Source organism: Malaclemys terrapin, chromosome 2 (assembly GCF_027887155.1).
Source record: "Malaclemys terrapin pileata isolate rMalTer1 chromosome 2, rMalTer1.hap1, whole genome shotgun sequence".
NCBI classification, from domain to species: domain Eukaryota; kingdom Metazoa; phylum Chordata; order Testudines; family Emydidae; genus Malaclemys; species Malaclemys terrapin.
Window position 1 is genome coordinate 174,025,911 of NC_071506.1, and position 21,167 is coordinate 174,047,077.

Genomic DNA, 21,167 nt, shown 5'->3' on the forward strand with positions numbered 1-21,167 from the left:
TGGCTTGACCAGGTTCAGTAAAGGTCTGCCCCTGAAAAAGGGGTGAGACACGAGGGGAAACGGGCTGAATCCCAGCCCCCAGATGCCAGGGTGTCTGGATAAGTTAGGCCTACGTAAGGTTTGAGTAAGAAAGATATGCGTATAGGCTGGTTGTTGTGTAACTAACCCTTTGCTCTTGTTATGCTGTGTTCCATCTGTTGAGACTAAACAATGCTTGGTGGTTTAAAAGGCTGTTTTGGCTCATATTCACACTCTAGTCACAGCTCCCAAAGAGAAGAACTGCAGGATTCAAGCCCAGTCAGGCTTGCTGAGGAGTCACAGTCAGTGCACAGGGTACAGGACCCAGTCTGGTGGAATGGCAGGATACCACCCCAGAATAGATGTAAACAAGCAGACTGTCCTCTGTACATTCAAAGAGACTTTTCCAAACCATGACACTTGGTTACGGCAATGCATTCTCAACGTTCAGGCAATAAAACCCTGTCTGAAGTGGTTTAGAAAACTCCTCCCTCATGTGTGAATATATGGGCCACATTTTGTCCCTGTGCTAATCTAGTACACTCAAACCCAACAAAGGTGTGAAAACTGAAAATGTGTGGGTTTTGCCTATGTTAAAAAATTCTTACAACTGTTTTGCTCAGAAGCTGTAGCGCCTCTATGTTTATGAGCTGGAATCTTAAATTTGGCAGAAGGCATCATCCTTTTTCTGGCCCTGTGAAAATTTGCCAAGTTATAAAGCCTATGAAAATTTCCAGTTGATGTTTGACAACAAAATTCTCCAAACATTCCATTTCCACTGAGCATGCCCTGCCAGGGCCAAACTCGCCGAGTATGCTCCAGCCCTGAACTGAGCAGAATTTCCCTGCAGTTCCCCCCTGTAAGCCTGGCTGCTGGGAGCTGCTGTGGAACCAGGCAGTGGAATGGAGAACAGAGTGACCATCTCTTCTGTGCTCTCCATGTCACCCTCTCCCTGCTGGAGCTCAGGCAGTGTGGAGCAGAGGGAAGCAGCCTGTCTCAAATGCAGAAAAATATAAGAGCTTCCATGCTGGGTCAGACCACGACCCAACTTGCCCAATATTCTGTCTCTGGCAGTGGCCTGTACCAGAGCTTCAGGGAATGTATAGAACAGAGCAATTATGGAGTAATCCACTCATGTCTTCCACTCCCAGCTTTTGGTAACCAGAGGTTTAGGGTGGCCCTGAGCATGGGACTGTATCCCTGACCATCGTGGCTAATAGTCATTGATGGACCTACCCTGCACGAATCTTACCAGTTCTTTTTTTAACCCAGTTATACCTTGGCCATCACAACATCCCATGGCAATGAGTTCCACATTAGTTGTGCATTGTGTGAAAAATTACTTCCCCTTGTTTGTATTAAATCTGCTGCCTATTAATTTCATTCGGTGACCCCTGGTTTTTGTACATGTGAAAAGGTAAATAACACTTTGCTATTGACGTTTCCATACCATTCATGCTTTTATAGACTTCCATCATACCGCCCTTTAGTCGTCTCTTTTCTAAGATGAACAGCCCTAATTTTTTAGTCTCTCCTCAGACTGAAGTTGTTCCATCCCCTTGATTATCTTTGCCTTTCTCTGAACCTGTTCCAGTATATCCTTTTTGAGATGCGATGCCCAGAACTGGATACAATATTCAAGGTATGGGCATACCATAGATTTATATAGCGGCATTATGATATTTTCTGTCTTATTTTTTATCCCTTTCCTTATAGTTCCTAAAATGCAGGTAGCCTTTTTGACCGCTGCTATGCACTGAACCTAAGTTTTCAGAGAACTATCCAGGGTGACTCCAAGATCTCTTTCTTGGGTGGTAACAGCTGCTTTAGAACCCATCATTGTATATGTATAGTTGGGATTATTTTTTCCCAGTGTGCATTACTTTGCACTTAAAATGTTGACATTCATCTGCCATTTTGCTGTCCAGTCACCCAGGTTTGAGAGATCCCTCTGTAACGGCCCAGTACAGCTCCTTACGGACCCCACTGTTCACCTCTCTCGTTGTGAAAACTGACCATTTATTCCCACCTTTTGTTCCCTATCTTTCAACCAGTTAATGATCCATAAAAGGACCTTCCCTCTTATCTCATGGTTACTTAGTTTTCTTAAGAGCCTTTGGTGAATGAAGGACCTTGCCAAAGGCTTTCTGAAAATCCAAGTACATAATACCAAGGGGATCATCCTTATCTATATGGTTGTTGACTCCCTCAGATAATTTTAACAGATTAGGGAGGCAGGGCTTTTCTTTACAAAAACTGTGTTGACTCTCCACCAACAAGTTGTGTTTATCTATATGTCTGATAATTCTGTTGAACAGCAGATGGGGTTACAGGGACAGGGTAGGCAGATGGGTTGGATGGGGACAGGGTAGACTCTGGGAGATAGTGGCTGGCTAAGCTGGGATGCAGGTGCACACACACACACACACAAACACACACACAGAGCACACACACACAGGAAAAAGCAGGTTCAGAGCTCCCTCACCTGAGCCATATATCGCTGGAGGTCCTGGGGGTCCAGGAGGGCCTGGTGGGCCGGGAGGTCCAACTATTCCATACCCTGGAGATCCAGGTAGGCCAGGTAACCCAGGGGGGCCTCTTGGCCCAACAATTGAATCCCCCTTTGGCCCCTGTCAAGGCAGGAGACTATTGTTTAAACACAAAAATGATACAATGCAGCAGTCTGAGTGAGCAATGGCGTAAGCACCCTGATCTCAATAGCAAGATCCTGAAGTTAGCCTCCCAAACCTATATTTAGGCATAATTTAGTCTGTAGTTTGATTTTCAGAAATGCTGAGCACTCAGAAGCTCTCACTGAAGACAACAGAAAATGAAAATCTTACTATTTAGGTACCTAAATTATGGATTTAGAGCCTAATTTTTTGCAACGCTTTCTGAAAATCTTGGCCCCGGTGCTTGGATCTGCTCCGAGTATCTGATTTCCCCCCTAATGCTGTACACTATTCACCATGCACCTGAACCGCCAGTGCACAACTAAGGTCACTCCAAGTTTGATATACTTAAAATGGTATCAAGATTGTCTCATGATGCCTGTGAGAAGGTTTTAGCCCTAAGGATACATGACTCACCCTGAGTGCCTCCCGCATTGCAACAGTATCCCAGCCTTCTACCCCATTCCTCACCTTGCCCTCTACAGACCCCATCTACCTAGCCTCCCAATTTATGAGTGCCAGAATAGGAAATCCTGCAATTTGGCAGGGAGCATCATGATCCCCATGCAGCTTCAGCCCCCCCACCCCATCCTTAAGGCCAGCCTGCATATATGGAACAGGTCAGGGCCCTGTATCCAAAATGCCTGGTCATTGTCTGCTGCAGTTGATGTGTCACCCAGTCTCTGCTGTTCTTCAGGCAAAGCATTTCTCTGCCAGACAACAGACGGGTGCAGAGGGAGCAGTTCCCAGTAGAGTCAAATGGGATAATTCAGGACTCACTGCAGGCAAGGGTCCTACCCTGGCACTCCTTCCCAGTTGCCACAGACCTTCCTTCTTTTCTGGCACAGTTATCATTAATGGAACCTAGCAAACCCCATACAGTAGCCAATTAACAGGTGCCATCCACCTGGGGATTAGCAAAACTGCTTCTAAAGCTGATTTTTATGGTGATTAACACAGGATAAAAAACTAGATAGATTACAAAGCAGCTGAATTTTATAGGAACTGTTCAGACTGATACACATGGGATTTTTCATTAATGTTTTTGGAGCACTGGATGTTAGTTATGTTAGAAAATGTTAGTTAACTAGATGGCCAACATTTTTCAATATGGACACTGTATTATTTCTGTACTGATTATTTTGACCTTTATGATGCTATAACCAGTAACATCATACGTATCTTAATTTATGTTATTGGTATTATGAAGCTACTTATTGGTGTAGCTAATTCAGGCAACAGAGCAAAATGTTAAATCTGTTTTTTCTGGCAACTTAATTACCACCCGATATTAAAATGTGAATATTTAATATTGTGAATAAATCCTATATGCAAATCATACTAATTTTATTTGCATTTATTTTTAAACTTCTAAAATACACATAGTTATACACATTTAGGCATATGTATGGAAATATAAAATCACACCTGGCATAGTGTGATTTTACAATCTAGAACGACAGCTTCCAAACAAAACAGTCCCCCAGCCATCTTTCAACGAAAAACCTGAACAAACAAGTAGATCTTGCAGTGTGTCACGAAGGTTCTCTCTGACCAGCTACAAAGTTGAAGGACTTCTGCTGAGAATGCTGCCACTGGCAGGTTACTATATATTTTTATTCTTACCCTTTATTGGTCACTGTGCCCAAAAGAGGCAATAGTCTTTGTAAATTCAGACAGCGTAATGAGAGAGGCTCTCCCCACACTGAACCTGTTGGGTACAATTCTCCTTTGATTTAGTCTAGTTCTTAATTCAGTTACTAAGTATGTGCAAATTTTACCACAAATAAATCTGTAGCTCACTTTAAATCTAATTTAGGCCCCAAACCTGGAAACTTTTATGCATGTGCCTAACTTTACTCACATGAGTAGTCCTATCAACTTCTATGGGGCTGCTTGCCTGCATACAATATTATGCATCTACGTACGTGTTTGCAGGTCTGGGGCTTCAGAGAAGAGGATTTTCAAAATCTTACCTACTTTAACTTTTGTAGTTAGTCCAAAAAAACCCAACACAACAACAGAAGTCAGTGACATCACAGAATCATGGAAATTTAGGGCTGTAAGAGAACTCATGAAGTCATCAAATCCAGCCCCCTGCACAGAGGCAGGATCAAGTAAACTAGACCATTCCTGACAGGTGTTTGTCCACGCTGTTCTTAAAAACCTCCAATGATGGGGATTCCACAACCTCCCTTGGAAGCCTGTTCCAGAGCTTAACTACCCTTAGAGTTAGAATGTTTTTCCTAATATTAATTTAAATCTCCCTTGCTGCAGATTAAGCTCATTACTTCTTGTCCTACCTGCAGTGGACATGGAGAGCAATTCATCACAGGCCTTTTTATAACAGCCTTTAACATATTTGAACACTGTTATCTGGTTCCCCCCCTTCCACCCTCCCGTCTTCTTTTCTGAAGACTAAACATGTCCTATTTTTTTTAAACCTTTCCTCATAGGTCAGGTTTTCTCAACCTTTTATCGTTTTTGTTGCTCTCCTCTGGATGCTCTATACATCTTGTCCATATCTTTTCTACGCTGCAGTGCTCAGAACTGTACACAGTACTCCAGCTGAGACCTCATCAGTGCAGAGCAAGGTGGAATGGTTACCTCCCATGTATTACATACAATGCTCCTCTTAATACACGCAGAATATTAACCTTTTCTGTAACTGCCTCATATTGTTGACTCATATTCAGCCTATGATCCACTATAACCCTAAGATCCTTTTCAGCATTACTCCACTGAGCCAATTATTCCTCATTTTGTAGTTGTGCATTGGATGTTTCCTTCCTAAGTGAAGTACTTTGCACTGTCATTTTTTAAATTTCATCTTGTTGAATTCAGATCAATTCTCCAATTTATCAGGGTCATTTTGAAATCTAATCCTTTCCACCAAAGTGCTTGCAACCCCTCCCAGCTTGGTGTTATCTAAAAATTTTATAAACATACTTTCCACTCCATTATCCAAGTTATTAATGAAAATATTGAATAGTAGTGGACCCAGGACTGACTCCTGTGGGATCCTATTAGATATGCCCTCCCAGGTTGACAGTGGACCATTTATAATTACTCTGAGTACATTATTTCAACTAGTTGTGCACCCATCTTATAGTAATTTCATGTAGACCACATTTCCCTAGTTTGTTTTTTGTGTTTATTTAGTTCTTACTGGAATGAGAAAATGCCCATGTACATTTCTGTTGCAAGAGAGACTGCATCACTTACAACTAGTCCTGGTCGTCCAGGGGGTCCAGGAGGCCCTGGCATAAAGAACCCTCCACTTGGTTCTCCTTTTTCCCCTTTGAAGCCACTTTCGCCATTGTCTCCTTTCTCACCCTTAGAAGAAAAAACATTAAAAAAATTAAGTGGAAACAGGATTGGAACCTGGCATTGATCCTGTAAAGTTACACTAAAAATCTCAATACAGGATACAATGAGCTTAAAATCTGCTTTTTGAGATCACTCCCTTCCCCAATGACGTATAATGAAAACAAATAATCTACATCTCCCACAGAGAAAGGAGAAAATTAGGTAGGGGAAATTGTGTTTATTGTAGTTCTCCTTCTGCTATCCTCCAAAACAAGATTCCATACTGCAATTATACCTTCATCCACCAGAAAGCTGGAAGCAAAAGTCACAGGAGGTGTAAAGAGCCAGGCTCCATCCCCTTTCCTTTGGTTACTGAAAAAGCAGACTACAGATGTCACAAAAATAGAGCTGATATTTAAAGATGTGTAGAAAAATAAGGATTACTGTAGACAGGTGGAGAGAAAGTGAAGGAGGTAGGATGGGAGAAGAAATGACACACAAAATATTGGCACATGATTTTCTCCTGTGCTTCTCTTCTCCCATCCTACAGAGAAGATCATCAGTGAGTCTGAGAGAAGGAATGACAAGAAGAGCCTTGAAATACAAAGTTGTTATTCTCTCTGCTGAATAAGAACCACATCAACAGAAGTTCCAGTCTCTCATTATTTTCTTTCTGTAGTTCTGTAACATGCTTGTTTTCTCTCTACCCTCCTCTTGGTCTTCCTTATTTCTTCCTTCTGAGAAATAAGATTGTAAATAGAAGCAGCAGAAGACTGAGCAAGAATTACTCAATCCCAGGACAGGTGGCAAAACGGACTCAGGGAAAGGGGTGAGGAGCCCAGCTTATAGCTTTTGTGATTGACAGATTTTCCCTCTTGCTTCCTGGTAAATGGAGTTGTAAAGCTTGCTGTATGGCATCTCATTCTGTAGATGGGGGGGACAAATGCCAAAACAGCACTTTATAGATGAAAGCATCTGTTTAAGGTGGAGATCTTATTCTGCTAAATCAAATAAGCCACAGCCTATCCAAGGGGGAAAATTTCTCTCTTTGTGTTGATGCAGGCTACACATTACACCAAAGAAAATATAAATGGTTGAGCAGGAAGAAAATCTGATAGCAAACCTCCTCTATAATAATCTTTCAAAGGGATTGGTTATACCATTACATAACATTTGGTTTGATTTCTTCTGGAGATATCACTATGCAATATTCTGATTACATTACACTAGAAATCTTATATTGACACAGGACAGGATATAATAGCTCTAATTCAGTAAGAGCAAAATAAAAGCATTTTAAATTAATATTCCATTCATATTCAATTCCAACACTTAAAGTAATCCATAGTGGGAGGACAGATGAATGCTGAAACAAGGAAGTCTGGATCACATGGTTTTCCTTAATAAGCCATTTTGGAGAACAAATAAAGGGAGACAGAACTATTGGCTCCCAGCAGATCCTTTATTTTATTAAGTCTGTAAAATGGTTTGTACTGGCTCCATCCCCTTTCCTTCAGTCACTGAAAAAGCAGACTTCAAATTTCACAAAAGCAGAGCAGGTATTTGAAGGTGTGTAGAAGAGCAAGGATTACTGTTTATGGGGGGAGAGAAAGGGAAGGAGGTAGGATGGAAGAAGAGACAACACAGAATTATCAGCACTGACTTTTCCTTGTACTTCTCCCATCCTACAGAGAAAACCATCAGCGAGTCTGGGAGAAGGAATAACAAGCAGTCTGTACAAAAACTGATTTTTCATGTATTAAATGTAGCTAATTTGCTCTAACAGTCTTTTTGAAAGCAAAAGTTCTCTCACTCCATTGTTGGTATGAAAGAGTTTGAGAACTATAGCGGAGATTTAAAGTAGATAATGACAAAGTATGATTCATTTTAATACAATTTGTGAAAAGAAACTACTTAGAAGTAAAACCCAGATAATCTTTTGTATGTTAGTAACCTCCTTTGTTTACTTTTGGTATATTATATAGTCATATGATAACTTGTTTATTCACCTATTAATTTGAATAATTGCATAATATATTAATTTGTAATTTCTGGTATAAATCAATTATTGTGTGTATTCCACTTATATGTTAGTATTTGTCTTATATTTAATGCATATTAAAATATAGGGTTAAAAAAGCTGAACAGAACTAAGACACACATGGGAAGTAATTACCTTCATGCTGTTAACAAAGTGGCTGAAATATGCTGAAGGCAGAGGAGGACCTGAAAAATCAAGTACATTATTTTAGTGCAAAAATCATCTGTACTTTCCATTTTAAAAGGGCTAAATTATCCATAATTTCCATTTTAGAAGGCCATTATCTGTATTATTCTAGAAGTTTAAAATATAACTCTTCTCCATAATCATCTTGACCTTTTTAATGTGGCAAACATTTGTTTCCCCTCTGTTTTACTGTAGCAAAAGCCAACATATGGTCTGTATGCCAGCATCACTGCTGGGCTGGTGTCAGTGGGATTGTGCTTATGCTCTGGTGATGGTTAGATAACCTGAGACTACAGAGTCAGTATTTTGTTTTTCATGGTCTCGCTCTGCTGTTTTTGTGTAGGTTTGAGAAATAACTTTTTTTTTCACAGTGCTCCACAGCAACATGATGGACTTGTTTCAAAGAGATACTTAGAATTCCCTGATGTATTGTAAACAGTTTAAATTAGGGCTAACAGTTTAGAAGATTAATTGAATTCAAACAAATTGCAGGGAAGTGTATTCAATCAAATCCTAATGGAAAAGATGGCACCATGTAGTTATTCATTCATAAATTAAAACATACCACACTTCAGAAAGGCAGTAAAAGTACCTCTCCGGCTCTCTTTTGAGAAAAAGCTTAACAACTGCTCGTGTGAGGGAAGCTGGCACCTTGTTTTCCAATGAGGAAGCACCTATGTTCTCTGCTAAACATACACCCAATACAAAATCAATACTCTGCTTGATTTTAACACCCAGGGGACTGACACAAAGTCCACTGAAGTAAATTGAAAGGCTCCCATAGACTTCTGTGGGCATTGGATCAGGCATGATAAGAGCTATTGGGTTCCACAGCACATCTGGAATTTCAGTGAGACAAAGTCAAATTCATTCGTGTATCAGAGGGGTAACCATGTTAGTCTGTATCCACAGAAACAACGAGGAGTCTGGTGGCACCTTAAAGACTAACAGATTTATTTCGACTTAAGCTTTTGTGGGTAAAAAACCCACTTCTTCAGATGCATGGAGTGAAAACAGAAGTGAAAAACAGAAGTAAAAAAAGAAGTGGTTTTTTTACCCATGAAAGCTTATGCCCAAATAAATCTGTTAGTCTTTAAGGTGCCACTGGACTCCTCATTGTTTTTGTAAATTCATTCATATCATACAGATGTTGCTTTTGTCCCTTCCAGACAAATATCTGCAAGTATGAAGGCAGCCAGACTGGTATTCACAAACAAAATCTATTGGGTTAAGTTGGATAGAAATTTTTCCACATTTCTGAGCAAACAAAGCCATGGTTCATCATGCAATCGTCATGATTGGAACTCTGAAGAGGCTACTGCGGAAGCGCTACAACTGTCTGTGCCATTGCCACAACTTTGAAAACTCTGTGCTCAATTGAGCTAACTCATAGCACGACTTCCATCATCATCACTCTAATCTCTACCTCATGCACTTCATCTGTCAGACCGATATGTCCTATAAGGATGACTTATAGGGAAAGGATACTTACTTAGGCTGCTATAATGATCAAGAACAAAAAATGATGGTAATTTTCTACTAGGGCAACAACAGAATGGGCCACCAATTGTGTGGTGCTTTCCTTTAGCAAAATCTGAAACCCAACAAGGTCAATTGGATTCTCTAGGCAGACTAAGTAAATAGACCTCTGTTCTTTAGAGAACAAAGATGAACTCTGTTTTCAGACTAGAGGAAGTGATATCCTGACCATAACGAAGGTGTAATGTTCACCCCACTTTATCTCCAACAAGAGTCCAAAAACACATCACAAGTATGTGGAACATGATATCATTGTGATTGTCCGTCATCAGAACTTGCAAAACAATAATGAATTTAATAAAATGTGGGTGTGAGAAGTAGTGTGAACAGGGTAGCTCATAAAACAGGATTTTTTCTTAGTTTTCCTTTGAAGTACCCAGTTCCTGCATTTTAAAAGTTGGCTGATGTTTGGGGAGCCCCTCCAAACTTTTTAGAAGCATCTGATACAGATCAGCAGAAAGGTTAGTGTGAAGGGCAAAAAGTCAAAATAGAAGTTTAGTGTGAAGAGCTGCCCTCTGGAAGATAACAACTGTAAAGTTATTTTAAGTCACAAAACTAAAGCTCTGGATTGAAGGCCTGAAATATTATAAGTACCACACATGAAAATATTTATTAATTTTTATAGTGCTCCTTTTATGTTTCACTATTTCTAATGTCCATCAATATAACGTTGCCATTTTTTGATTTTTTCTAACTAGCTAGTAATTAAAATGGGCACAAACAAGAAGAATTTATGAAATACAACAGCAACCTTGGCTGAAAAGATTCGCCTACAAGCCCTAGACGAAGACCACATTGTTTGTACAGTATGTGGCACATAGAACAAAAAGACAGTCCCTGTCCCAAGAGGCTTACAACAATCTAACTCACCTAATATAAATGTATTAGCTATATATATCAAATCCTCCCATAAAAATTAAATCCTCAGTGGGCAACTCCTGTTAGGATGTTTCTAGGCCCCATCAACTGCTATCAGTGTCAATACTTTTGATAATCAAGACAAATAAATGTTTGTACTGAACACAGATGTCAATAATTATGTGGCACTAGACTTCATCACAATTGGCTGACAATGCCAGGCAAATAAAAAGAACTTGGTGTCCTTCAAACCAGTTTAACACATTGTGACAAGCCAGATAATTCTAAACATTTATTTGAAAAAAAAAAATCACAAATAAGATGATGATGTTTCCCATAATATTACAGGGTTTATTGATTTATGCCCAAATTCAGCAAGGAATCTAAGTATATACCTAACTTCAAACAGATGTGGGACTATGCCAATGCTTAAAGTTAGCCATGTACTTAAGTACCCTGCGGAATCAGGGCCTTAATAAACTGTGATTAACTTAAACACCTGGTTTGGCATGGGAAATAAATATGACTTTTAAAATATATTAGATATTTTGCATTTCTTAAAATAAACCCACTTGAAAAGCACATATAGTGCTCTACAATCATATTCATAATACCTGGTAGTCCAGGTGAGCCTCTCTCTCCTTTTTCACCTTTTAAGCCTGGTGGGCCATGCAGTTCCCAGGAGCCTGGTTCGCCTTTCATACCTGCTATAAAAATATTGCCAGAAAATGAAATGCATTCTTAGCAAATGAAAGTTATTGCAAAGTATAATTTTCAAATATGGTATAACAGATACTGTGTTAGTGATGGACAAACCACAAAAGTTTTGGGAAAGGATTCTAAACACATGGCTGTTTATTCAAACTTAGAGGCTCCTTTCCCTTGTTACAAGCTTCCTCAGCTTTCCCCATAACTGTTTAATAGTTACTGATGCCTTCTCCCTTCCCATGACATTTCAAAAGGACTGCCATTTCCTCTTTGCCTCAAGAACCTGAAATAACCCCTTTATAAGACTGTCTCTATCTTGAGATCTCTCCCCGTCTTGAGTGACCCGGGCCTGCCTGAAGTAAGCCAAAGCCAGAGAGCACCCCAGCTGAGATATCTTCTTGATGATCCTAAGAGTACTGTAGAGAAAGCACTATCAAAGGGTAAAGGTGTATCTCCAGCAGGCTTAATCACTCAGGCACTTGAATTTCTTATCACAGAGCAATAAATAATGACTTCTGTTGAGGCCAACAAAACTATTTATAATTCATTGCTTGTGATAAGTGAGTGTGACTAATGGGAAAAAAACAATATTCTTTCAGATAATATAAAACCTTTTATCAAGATTTCCTTACCAGGTGGGGCAGGAGAGCGTGTGTGTGTGTGTGGGGGGGGGAGGGGGTAGACCTGCACCCAAATCAATGTTGAGTTTGCGTCCTCTCTTCCATGTATTTGCTCCCCACCTCCAGTTTCAATTGCAGTTCTACCCTGTCAGGTGACTAGATAACATGGCACTCTTCTTACTCAATGGATCTGATACCAGTGGGTGACATTCATTCCCACATAATGGGACTTTTCAGGTTGGATTCCCCACCACGGTGCCCCTTATGTAGTCATTTACACCTGAGCAAAGTGGGTGTCAAATAACTCCATTCTCATGTGGTTGCATTTTACAGCTACTTTGCCACGTATAAATGGCCACACAGGTGCAAAGTGCAGTGTTCCTATGCTGAGTGCAGGAGGTATGGCAGTGAAGTTCACTCCTGAAATCCAGAGACAAGGCATGGGGCTACAGTGCAGTCCTCTCCGTGGCCATTCTTCACAGTTCCAGTTTATGGGCTGGAGTAGCCATTGAAACCCTACACTCCAGTTGTGCAGTGTATTAGTGCCACTGGATCCATATTAACACAGATCCCATGGCCTCTTTTATAATTTACACACATTGCATCTGTATCTAAGGCTGGTGCAGAAACCACCTCTGTCTTGCTTGGGCCCTGCCTGCATGGCTGCACCAATGGTCTCTTCCCGTGCACACCCAGAATAGTGTTTAATGGGGACTGAGGAATCACTGCAGGAGCTGGTGGGGAAAATGCATTCCAATGCCTTCCCTTTATGGGAATATTCATCCCCTTGAGAGGGTCTGCAGGGAGGGTGGATCTCAGCCTTTGGGGATTTATATTATGATTTGGACCAATTTTAATGCCCATTGGGCACAATTAATGGCTGTTTTTAGTTACACTCATGGTGTGCAAGATTCAAAGATCAGATTAGCAATGCAAAATGCCATGGGGGACAGGAGTTGAGGCTCTTTTTGGGAGCCGAGATGGAAAGGATGGGAACTGACTCAGTGGAATGTTCTCCAAGTACAAGGCCCCTGTCTGCTGCCAAGAGGGAGTAGTGCCAGCAATGTGGCTGGAAGGGGCTTAGGCCCAGAGACTAAAGTCTGTTGCACAGTTTCCTGTTCATTGCTGGACTCTACAGGTTTGACATTCCTTCCTCCTCCATTATCCCTGAAATCCCTCTCCACTAAGGGGGAGTGACTAAAGGAACCCCACCAGTGATGTTTGCAGAGCTTCCTGGCCTAATGTCGCCTTCCCAAGGGCATTTCTGCAGGATGGTGCAATATGTACCATTTCCTCCCTATTCATCTGTCTCCCTTCACCATTGTTTCCCTCCCTGGGGATGTCTACACTGTATAGACACAGCCAAGCTAGCTTCGATTTAGTTAGCTCAAATAATAATAGCCATGAAGCTGTGGCAGCAACAAGTTAGCTGCTCAAGTACATACCTAGGGTCCCACATGAGATTTTATGAACTGGCCCATGCTGCTGTGGATTCACTGCTATTGTTATTCAAGCTAGCTAGATCAAAGTTAGCTGAGGTATGTCTACACCTGCTGCAGTCACACTTCTGTTTGCAGTGTAGACGTACCCTCTGTCACCTCTCTCTCTCTCTCTCTCTCTCTCTCTCTGCCTTGGAAAATTATCTTCTCTTCAATAGGGCTCACCTCATTTTCCTACAGAGTGAAGGGAAGGGGAGAATTTCTTCTGTCTCCCCAGAAAGGTTCAAACACTCTTTCCCTTGCAAGTGAAAGAGGTTTTGGTGGTTTGATCTCTCCTTTTCAAAAATCTCTTCAGGGGTAATTTGCAGTGCTCTAAGGAGGGGTTGATCCTGTCTATGATATTTACTTAGGCACAGATCCACAAAGGGACTTCGGAGTTGCCACACTTAACTTTTAGGTGCTTAGAAAAATCACAGGAAAAACACTGCAATCCACAAAGCTTGAGGCCATGTCTACACGTACAGTGCTGCAGTGGCGCAGCTGTTCTGATACAGTTGTGCTGCTGCAGCGCATCTGGTGAAGACTGTCTATGGCGACAGGAGAGAGAGCTCTCCTGTCGGCATAAACCCCATTCCTCATCCCTGTGAGCAGCATAAGCTATGTCGGCTGGAGAAGCTCTCCCACTGACATAGTGCTGTGCACACTACCACTTATGTCGGTGTAACTTATGTCGCTCAGGGAGGTGGAATATTCACACCCCTGAGCGGCCTAAGTTTTGCCGACATCGGCAGTAGTGTAGACATAGCCCGAGCTAGGTGTCTGTGTTCCCAATACACTGAATGGGGAGAGATAGACACTTCAAACTGCAATCCATAAATCCAGTAGGCTAGGTGAGGAGCAGCCTAAGCTAGCCAGTGGGATATGCTGACCAGAGGGATATGTGTTGAGTCCCCCCATCTCATGGAGATAGATGTCCCCTGGTTCAAGTCCCCCCTCTGCCTGTGAGTACTCTAACCACAAGGCTATGAATTATTCTGATACAGGGTTCCCTCAATCTCTCCTATTGAAGTTGTTCCACTTTAATTAAATAATTAAATATTAATTGGGCCAGAGATAGCATTAGAATGACTAGAGCCCAGTGGTGAGAGCACTCACCTGAGAAGTGGCAGGTCTCTGTTCAAATATCTTCTCACCCTCAGGAAGAGGATGGGACTTGAACTGGGGGGGTCTCCCACATCCTGGATGAGTACTCTGACCACTGGGCCAAGGGTTATATAAGAGGCCCTTCCTCCTTCTCCTCCCACACTGAGCTGTGAGGGAGGAGAAGGAGGAACTTGCCTGAGGGGCCTGATCCGGTAGACATGCTCAGAGGCTGCCTACCAGGTTGGGCCCCACATGTGACTTAGGAGACCCAACACCTCTCTTCGTCCAGTATGTGGATCACTCCCAGGCTTGGATGGGAGATAGGTGCCTAGAGTGAGGCAGCAGTGGGTATGCCCACAGGCAAAAAACTTAGATATTGAATGAGTTCAGGCACCTACAGGGTTCGGTGGCCGCTGAGTGAAAGTTTTGTGGCTCAGAGTGGTGCCTAAAAACAGGACTTAGGTACCCAAGTACCTTCATGGATTACACTGTTGATGCCCAAGCAATGGGACTGGAGCTCTGATCATAGGCAGGAGCTTCCCACTCTGACTGGCTGACCCAAGGGAATATTCTATGCCATTCAGAACACACACAGTCACCTCTGAGAGAAGTGGGACCAGCATACATCAGGCAGGAGTTGGGGCTCTTCTAGGCTGGCTGAATTGGGAATCAACCAATCTAGTTTTCTTCCCATAGGAATAATTTCAGGTTAGACTTCGAGTTTGCTGTTGAGATGTTCCCAGAGCACAGGAGGACTGATTGTGTGACTGCATATTCCGTACAGTTCTATAGCCGATTATGACAGAGAACACATAACAATGGGACTGCAGCCTCACTCCACACGGCCACATCTATGTGTCTTATCCCTGGTCAAGAGATACCACTTCTGAGAGAAAGGATAGTTCAGTTTCATGGCTCATTCACTCCTTGGCCTCTATGCTGAACACTGCCAAGAGGGTGCTAATTTGTACCAACAGTGTTGATGGGTTTTGGGATATGGATACTAGTTTAATAAGAACACGATTGAGACTACAAAATCATTTCTTATGGTGTAGGTCGCCTAATAGCCAAGAGATGGCTGAGACTTTTGGTCACTACAACTAGGGTCATATTTGATCCAATACATTGCTACAAGAAGTAAAAAACCCAATAGTTTACCATAAATGTTAGCTTCTTGGTTTCCAGGATGAGCAGTGCCAACCTACACACAAAGAAATAAATTCAGAATATTATCTATACAAATTATCTTATACTTATACAGCAGCTAGCATAATAGGGCCCTGATTCTGGCTGGAGCTTTTGTGTGCTATCACAGTACATATAATTAATAGTTTAAGCTGTATTAGTCAATTTGCCAATGTCCAAATATTAGTCAGTTAAGACTTATTCAGTATTGTGCGTTCTTCAACATGCAGCATGCTTTCAATGGGCTGTAAAACATGCATTTTTGCAACATTAACCAAATTCTGCATTCAGTTATGCTAGTATAAATCCAGGGTAACTCAATTCAAGTCACTAGAATTACTCTGGATTTTCATCAGTGTAAATGAGAGCAGAATTTGATTTTTAAGATAACAGATTGTGGTTGCAGTGCTTTTCATCAACTATTAACACAAATCAATGGATGCTTATCTGCAGCTTCCAGGTGCATAAAAGGCACTTGAGAGAAAGAAAAGTGTGATCCAAGCACGAGACTGGGAGCCAGGAACTCCCTAATTCTATTCCTGCTGTGGAACTTATTGCCTGCCTGTAAAACAGGGACAAAATAACCTACCTCCTAAAGATATTGAGAGGATTAATTAATGTTGGTACAATGCTTTCAATGGATAAAACATTACATAATGCTAATTATTACTATTAATATGAATTGCATCCTAGTCATATATTAAAAATTCCACCGTGCAGCTGCTGCATGAAAAGAACCCAATCCTGCAACACTCACTGTTAGGAGTTAACTTCAGTGGGTCTATTCGCATGAGGAATGCTTGCAGGATTCAGTCCATGGTTCCTTACGAATACTCACTTATACAGATGTGTAAAGTGGAGTATTTGTAGGTACAAATTGGGGCAGTTTTATGTCATTCACAAATGTAGGGCAAAGCTATCTTGCATATTAAGATGCATGAAGAGACATTTAGAACCACACATTTCTTTTATCTGGGCAGTCATTAGTGCAATTAAAATATTTTCTTTCTACTGTTCACTGATTTTTAACCTCTGTGCGAATGAACTATTCTTGCTCTCTAAGTGAGTTTCTGTCATTTTAACGGTTGCACAGAAAATAATTGCACGGCATTGGTGAGAAAGTTGGCCAATCCGTAGAGCAATTCCTAGCAGAGCTAATGAAAATAATTTCTTATAAGAAAGTTATACGTAAGATGGAGAATTTATGGATGGAATAAAAGAGATAAGAATAAAATTCCTAAAACAAGTAGTTAAAGCCTCATAGAAACGTAAAAACATCTTGTGGTCATTTTTCTGTGTTTGAGTTCATAAGTAAAGTTAATATGGAAAGGTTTATAAAACCAGTAAATATATTTTTCTTTAAAGGCAGGAGAGAGATTATTTTCTTATTTTATACTTATTGATACTGATTCTCATTGTATTTATACCAATATAGATCTGGAGTCTCTCCTCCAAAATCAACCTAAGTAAACTGGGGTAAGTGAAATGAGAACTGGACCCACTGTAAAGTGTTGAGTTATAATATGATGTACTGTAGCCATGGATGATGCAGCCCTCCTGCACATCAGGCTGATGGGGGAGGCATAATGGCTCTCTAACAATATGTCTACACTGCAGTTAAACATCCGTATCAGCTGACTCGGGCCCATATCAGCTGACTTGGGCTTGTGGGGCTTGGGCTATGGGGCTGTTTAATTGCACTGTAGATGTTTGGGCTCAGGCTGGAGCCCAGGCCTCTGGGACTCCAGGATGGGGGACGGTCCCAGAGGGCCAGCCCAAATATCTACACCTCAATTTAAAGCAGTGTGGCCTAGTGTATTGGGTGCTGGAGTGAGACTTACGACACCTGGGTTCTATTCCTGACTCTGCTACTAGCCTGTTGGGTGACCTTGTGCCTCAGTTTCTCCATCTGTAAAATGAGAATAATGATAGTGATCTCCTTGGTAAAGTGCTTTAAGATTCACTGATGAAAAGCATTATATAAGTGCTAGGAGGTATTATTTGGTGGGGAGGGATAGCTCAGTGGTTTGTGCACTGGCCTGCTAAACCCAGGGTTATGAGTTCAGTCCTTGAAGGGACCATTTAGGGAACTGGGATAAAAATCTGTCTGGGGATTGGTCCTGCTTTGAGCAGGGGGTTGGACTAGATGACTTCCTGAGGTCACTTCCAACCCTGATATTCTATGATTCTATGAATTAAATAGCCCAAGCCCTGTGAGCAGAGTCAGCCATCAGTGTTTAACTACAGTGTAGAAATACCCTGAGGCACAATCCTTTCCCACATCCCCCATTGCTCATCTACTCAGCCCAGTGACTATATGCCACAATATGGCCTTTAGGAAAGCTCTAGTATGACTCAGGCCTGTTCACAGTTTATTACGAGAGGTAATTTCTGTGATTTATTTAAACAAAAAGTCTCTGAGGTCCTCTAAACCTTAGTGCCACATCAGCTTCCCAGACATCCTGGGTGAAATCCCAGCCCCATTGAAGTCAATGGAAGTTTTGCAATTGACTTCAGTGGGGTCAGGATGTCACTCCTTGAGTTTTATGAGGCAATAACAGTTGGCATGTGTGACCTAGGGAACCCCTCAGTGCCAGCTGGCAGAGGGCACACCATAGTGTAACTCACATCAGGCCCGATACACTCATTGCCCCAACCCACCGTCATCAATCTGATTCTAAAAGGTGTCTGTAGCGGGGTAGTCACCCGCTCCGGATTGGGAGGGGTTAAAAACAGCCCTGGGAAAGGGCTGCCCCAGGGAGCCAACTATGAGCAGGCTTGAGGCAGCCAATCAGGGCCCAGCTGGGCCAGTATAAGAAGGTCTAAGGGAGGAGCTGAGTCAGTCTCACTACAGCCTTGGAGTGGGAAGGACCTAGCTGCCTCGGAGCAAAGGGTACCTGGGGCAGAACAGTGCTGGGGAAAGCAAGAGGAGCTGGGGAGCTCCAGCCTGGCAACTCCCCAGGCTGAGGTCTTGTTAAAGGCTAAGTAGGTACTGGGGCTGCAGAGGTGCAGCCCAGGGATAGGCAGTGGCAGCTGGTCCAACCTCCTTGCCAGTGATGAGTGGCCCGGCCACTACAGACTGCAGTCTGCCTCCTAGAAAGGGGGCTAGATGATGACTGGCAGTAGCCACTGAGGCAAAGTGGGCATAGAGGGTTGGGGGGGTCCTCTAGGAGGGGACACCCAGAGCATGGGGACTGTCATGGGGCAGAGCCCCGAGATAAGAGGGCACTGGGGTCTGGGAGGGACACGGGGCCTGAGGCAGGAGAGACACTGGCCAGAAGGGGCGCTCCGAGGCTGGAACTGAGCTAATTCCCGGACCACCTGCAGGAGGCACCGCAGCGGTGAGTGCTCAACCTGCTACAGTGTCACCTAAAGGTGTCGTATGCAAACTGGTATCACGCTGGTCATTAATATTACTGCCTGGTGTAAGTATGGGCGGAGTGTAAAGAATTATAGATGTGCGATAGAAATATCTTCTTCAAATGTGTCTGGCAAGCAGTGCATAAGCCTAGTCTGTTCTAGACAAAGGAATGTTGTTTCACCTGCTTGACTGTCTCTCCAGTGTAAATTGAGCAAGGTGAGGACAGAAACAATGGTACTGCATTTACATATAAGGTAGACAGAGCCACCAAACTAGCAAGTCGAAGAGAAGATCACACAATAGAACAATCACAAAGGGGGATGGAGGCTGTATCCCCAAGAAGACTTCCTGGCCCTTGAAAGAGAGACCATGGACTTTGGGAAATAAAAGCAGAAACAGAAAGTCATTTGTGCATCCATCATCTGAGGGCAGAACTCTTGAAATCGAGAAAGATGGATCCTTCAACCAAGTGGATTGAAGTCTCTGGGAACTGATTATAGGTGAGGAAACCTGCTTAGTTAAAGACTGTAACTTGAAGTTAGTTTTAGTCACCAGAAACTGTGGTTTGTTTTGTTTGTAACCTTTCATGTCTCTTTCTCTCTTACCTGAAATAACTCAAACCTGTATTCTTTGTTAATAAACTGAAAAACAAAACCATCTCAGTGCTGGTTATGAAAGTGAAGCATGAGTCTTCCGCTAACCTAACCGGCTGATGAGGACTCTGTCTCTTTGCAGGCAGCAAACTTAACTTCTGCGACTGTCCAGTGAGAGGGACTGGACACTGCAAGGAGACGTCTCTTGGGAATTGGTGTTCACTGTTACCTGCAAGGCAAGGTTTAGACTGGCAGAGTCCTGAAAATTTTGCTGGCAAAGCAGACAAGCTGGTGTGTCCAGGAGCTGGCACACAGCTGGGCAACAGCAAAGCTCACTCTTGCTGAGAAGAACAAGTAACGCACTGGTTCACAGTTCTGGGTGACTTGAGCAAGATGTCGTAGCATGTGAATGGAACAATTGGAATGTAAGCCTAAGTAGGGCAAAATAAGATTTGTTTGTTTGTTTGTTTGATGTATGCTCTGCGTGTCCTGGCATTCAAAGAGACTAGACAATTTTATTCTGATTGTGGACTGAGAGGTATTGTACAAGCAGTAAAAGAAATAAAAGTTCCCCCCACCTCCTTTAAAAAAAAATCAGTAGAAACACATCTTTCTAAGGACAATTCTTATTCTTTTTAAACTCCCTTTGTCTCTAAACTTTGTTCGACTAACAAAATAACAATGTTACAAAGCTTTAAGCCAAAAGTTTACAATGTTGTTTATACCTCTCATGCATTCTACAAGGCATTCATCGTTGAGAATATAAAATACTCTGTTATCTTAAAGTCTTGGTCCTACTTTATCGTGTACATTGGACATATGACATTACCAAAGCAGATGGCAAAGCAGAAGTAGAGATTGAAGAGAACTAAAACGTGCACAGAGGTATGTTTGTGTCACTTGTTCTTATGGCCATGCACTTACATATATCAATGTAATTTGGTAAAAGCAGGGTCTGTATATAACTTACTGGCATTTTGCAGTGGGGTCTGGGAGAAATTGGGAAAACTGTCTATTCAAAATGTGGAGGAAAATGAATTCAGTAAATAAAGATGATGATGATATAGCAACTAAATATTCAGATTTAATAGAAGATGACAGGCAAAGGACCCGCCCACAACACAAAAATCTCCTCATCCTGAATGGATTTTCTGGGTCATATGTTAAGAATGCTCTTGCATGGTGTGGTTCTGCCAGCAGGTTTTGGCCTTTGTGGATGGGGCAAACCCCTTATATAAGAGTGCTTTCAACATCTGTGGTCAGGCGGTTCTGTCCTATAGCCACAAGCTGGAAATCTGCCTGCAAACCTGTGCGATCTGAAACAATTTCAAGGTTTCACCTTACAACCGATTTCAAGAGCTGTGCACTACTGCAATGGCAGCAGGGCCCCACAGACCAACAAATAATCCCTCTAGGTACTTACTCCTTTGATGTGAATTACAGCCCCTGGAGGTCCAGGGGGTCCCGGGGGCCCAGGCAAGCCAGGAGGACCCTG

General features: G+C 42.2%; 1 protein-coding gene across 10 annotated transcripts in view; it reads right to left on the reverse strand.

The window, feature by feature from the left end:
* COL15A1 (collagen type XV alpha 1 chain) overlaps positions 1-21,167 on the reverse strand; it is a 299,045-nt gene that overhangs the window by 12,608 nt on the left and 265,270 nt on the right. For 4 of the 10 annotated variants that reach the window (XM_054018685.1, XM_054018686.1, XM_054018680.1 and 1 more), the window contains 7 exons: positions 21,096-21,164; positions 17,565-17,627; positions 15,692-15,734; positions 11,238-11,330; positions 8,176-8,225; positions 5,916-6,026; positions 2,504-2,648 (listed from right to left, as the gene is read on the reverse strand). In XM_054018685.1, coding sequence (XP_053874660.1) covers positions 2,504-2,648; positions 5,916-6,026; positions 8,176-8,225; positions 11,238-11,330; positions 15,692-15,734; positions 17,565-17,627; positions 21,096-21,164 — 574 coding nt within the window. Of the gene's footprint in view, positions 1-2,503; positions 2,649-5,915; positions 6,027-8,175; positions 8,226-11,237; positions 11,331-15,691; positions 15,735-17,564; positions 17,628-20,642; positions 20,685-21,095; positions 21,165-21,167 lie in introns of all 10 variants that reach the window. The other 6 variants (XM_054018687.1, XM_054018682.1, XM_054018679.1 and 3 more) reach the window with 5 other exon arrangements.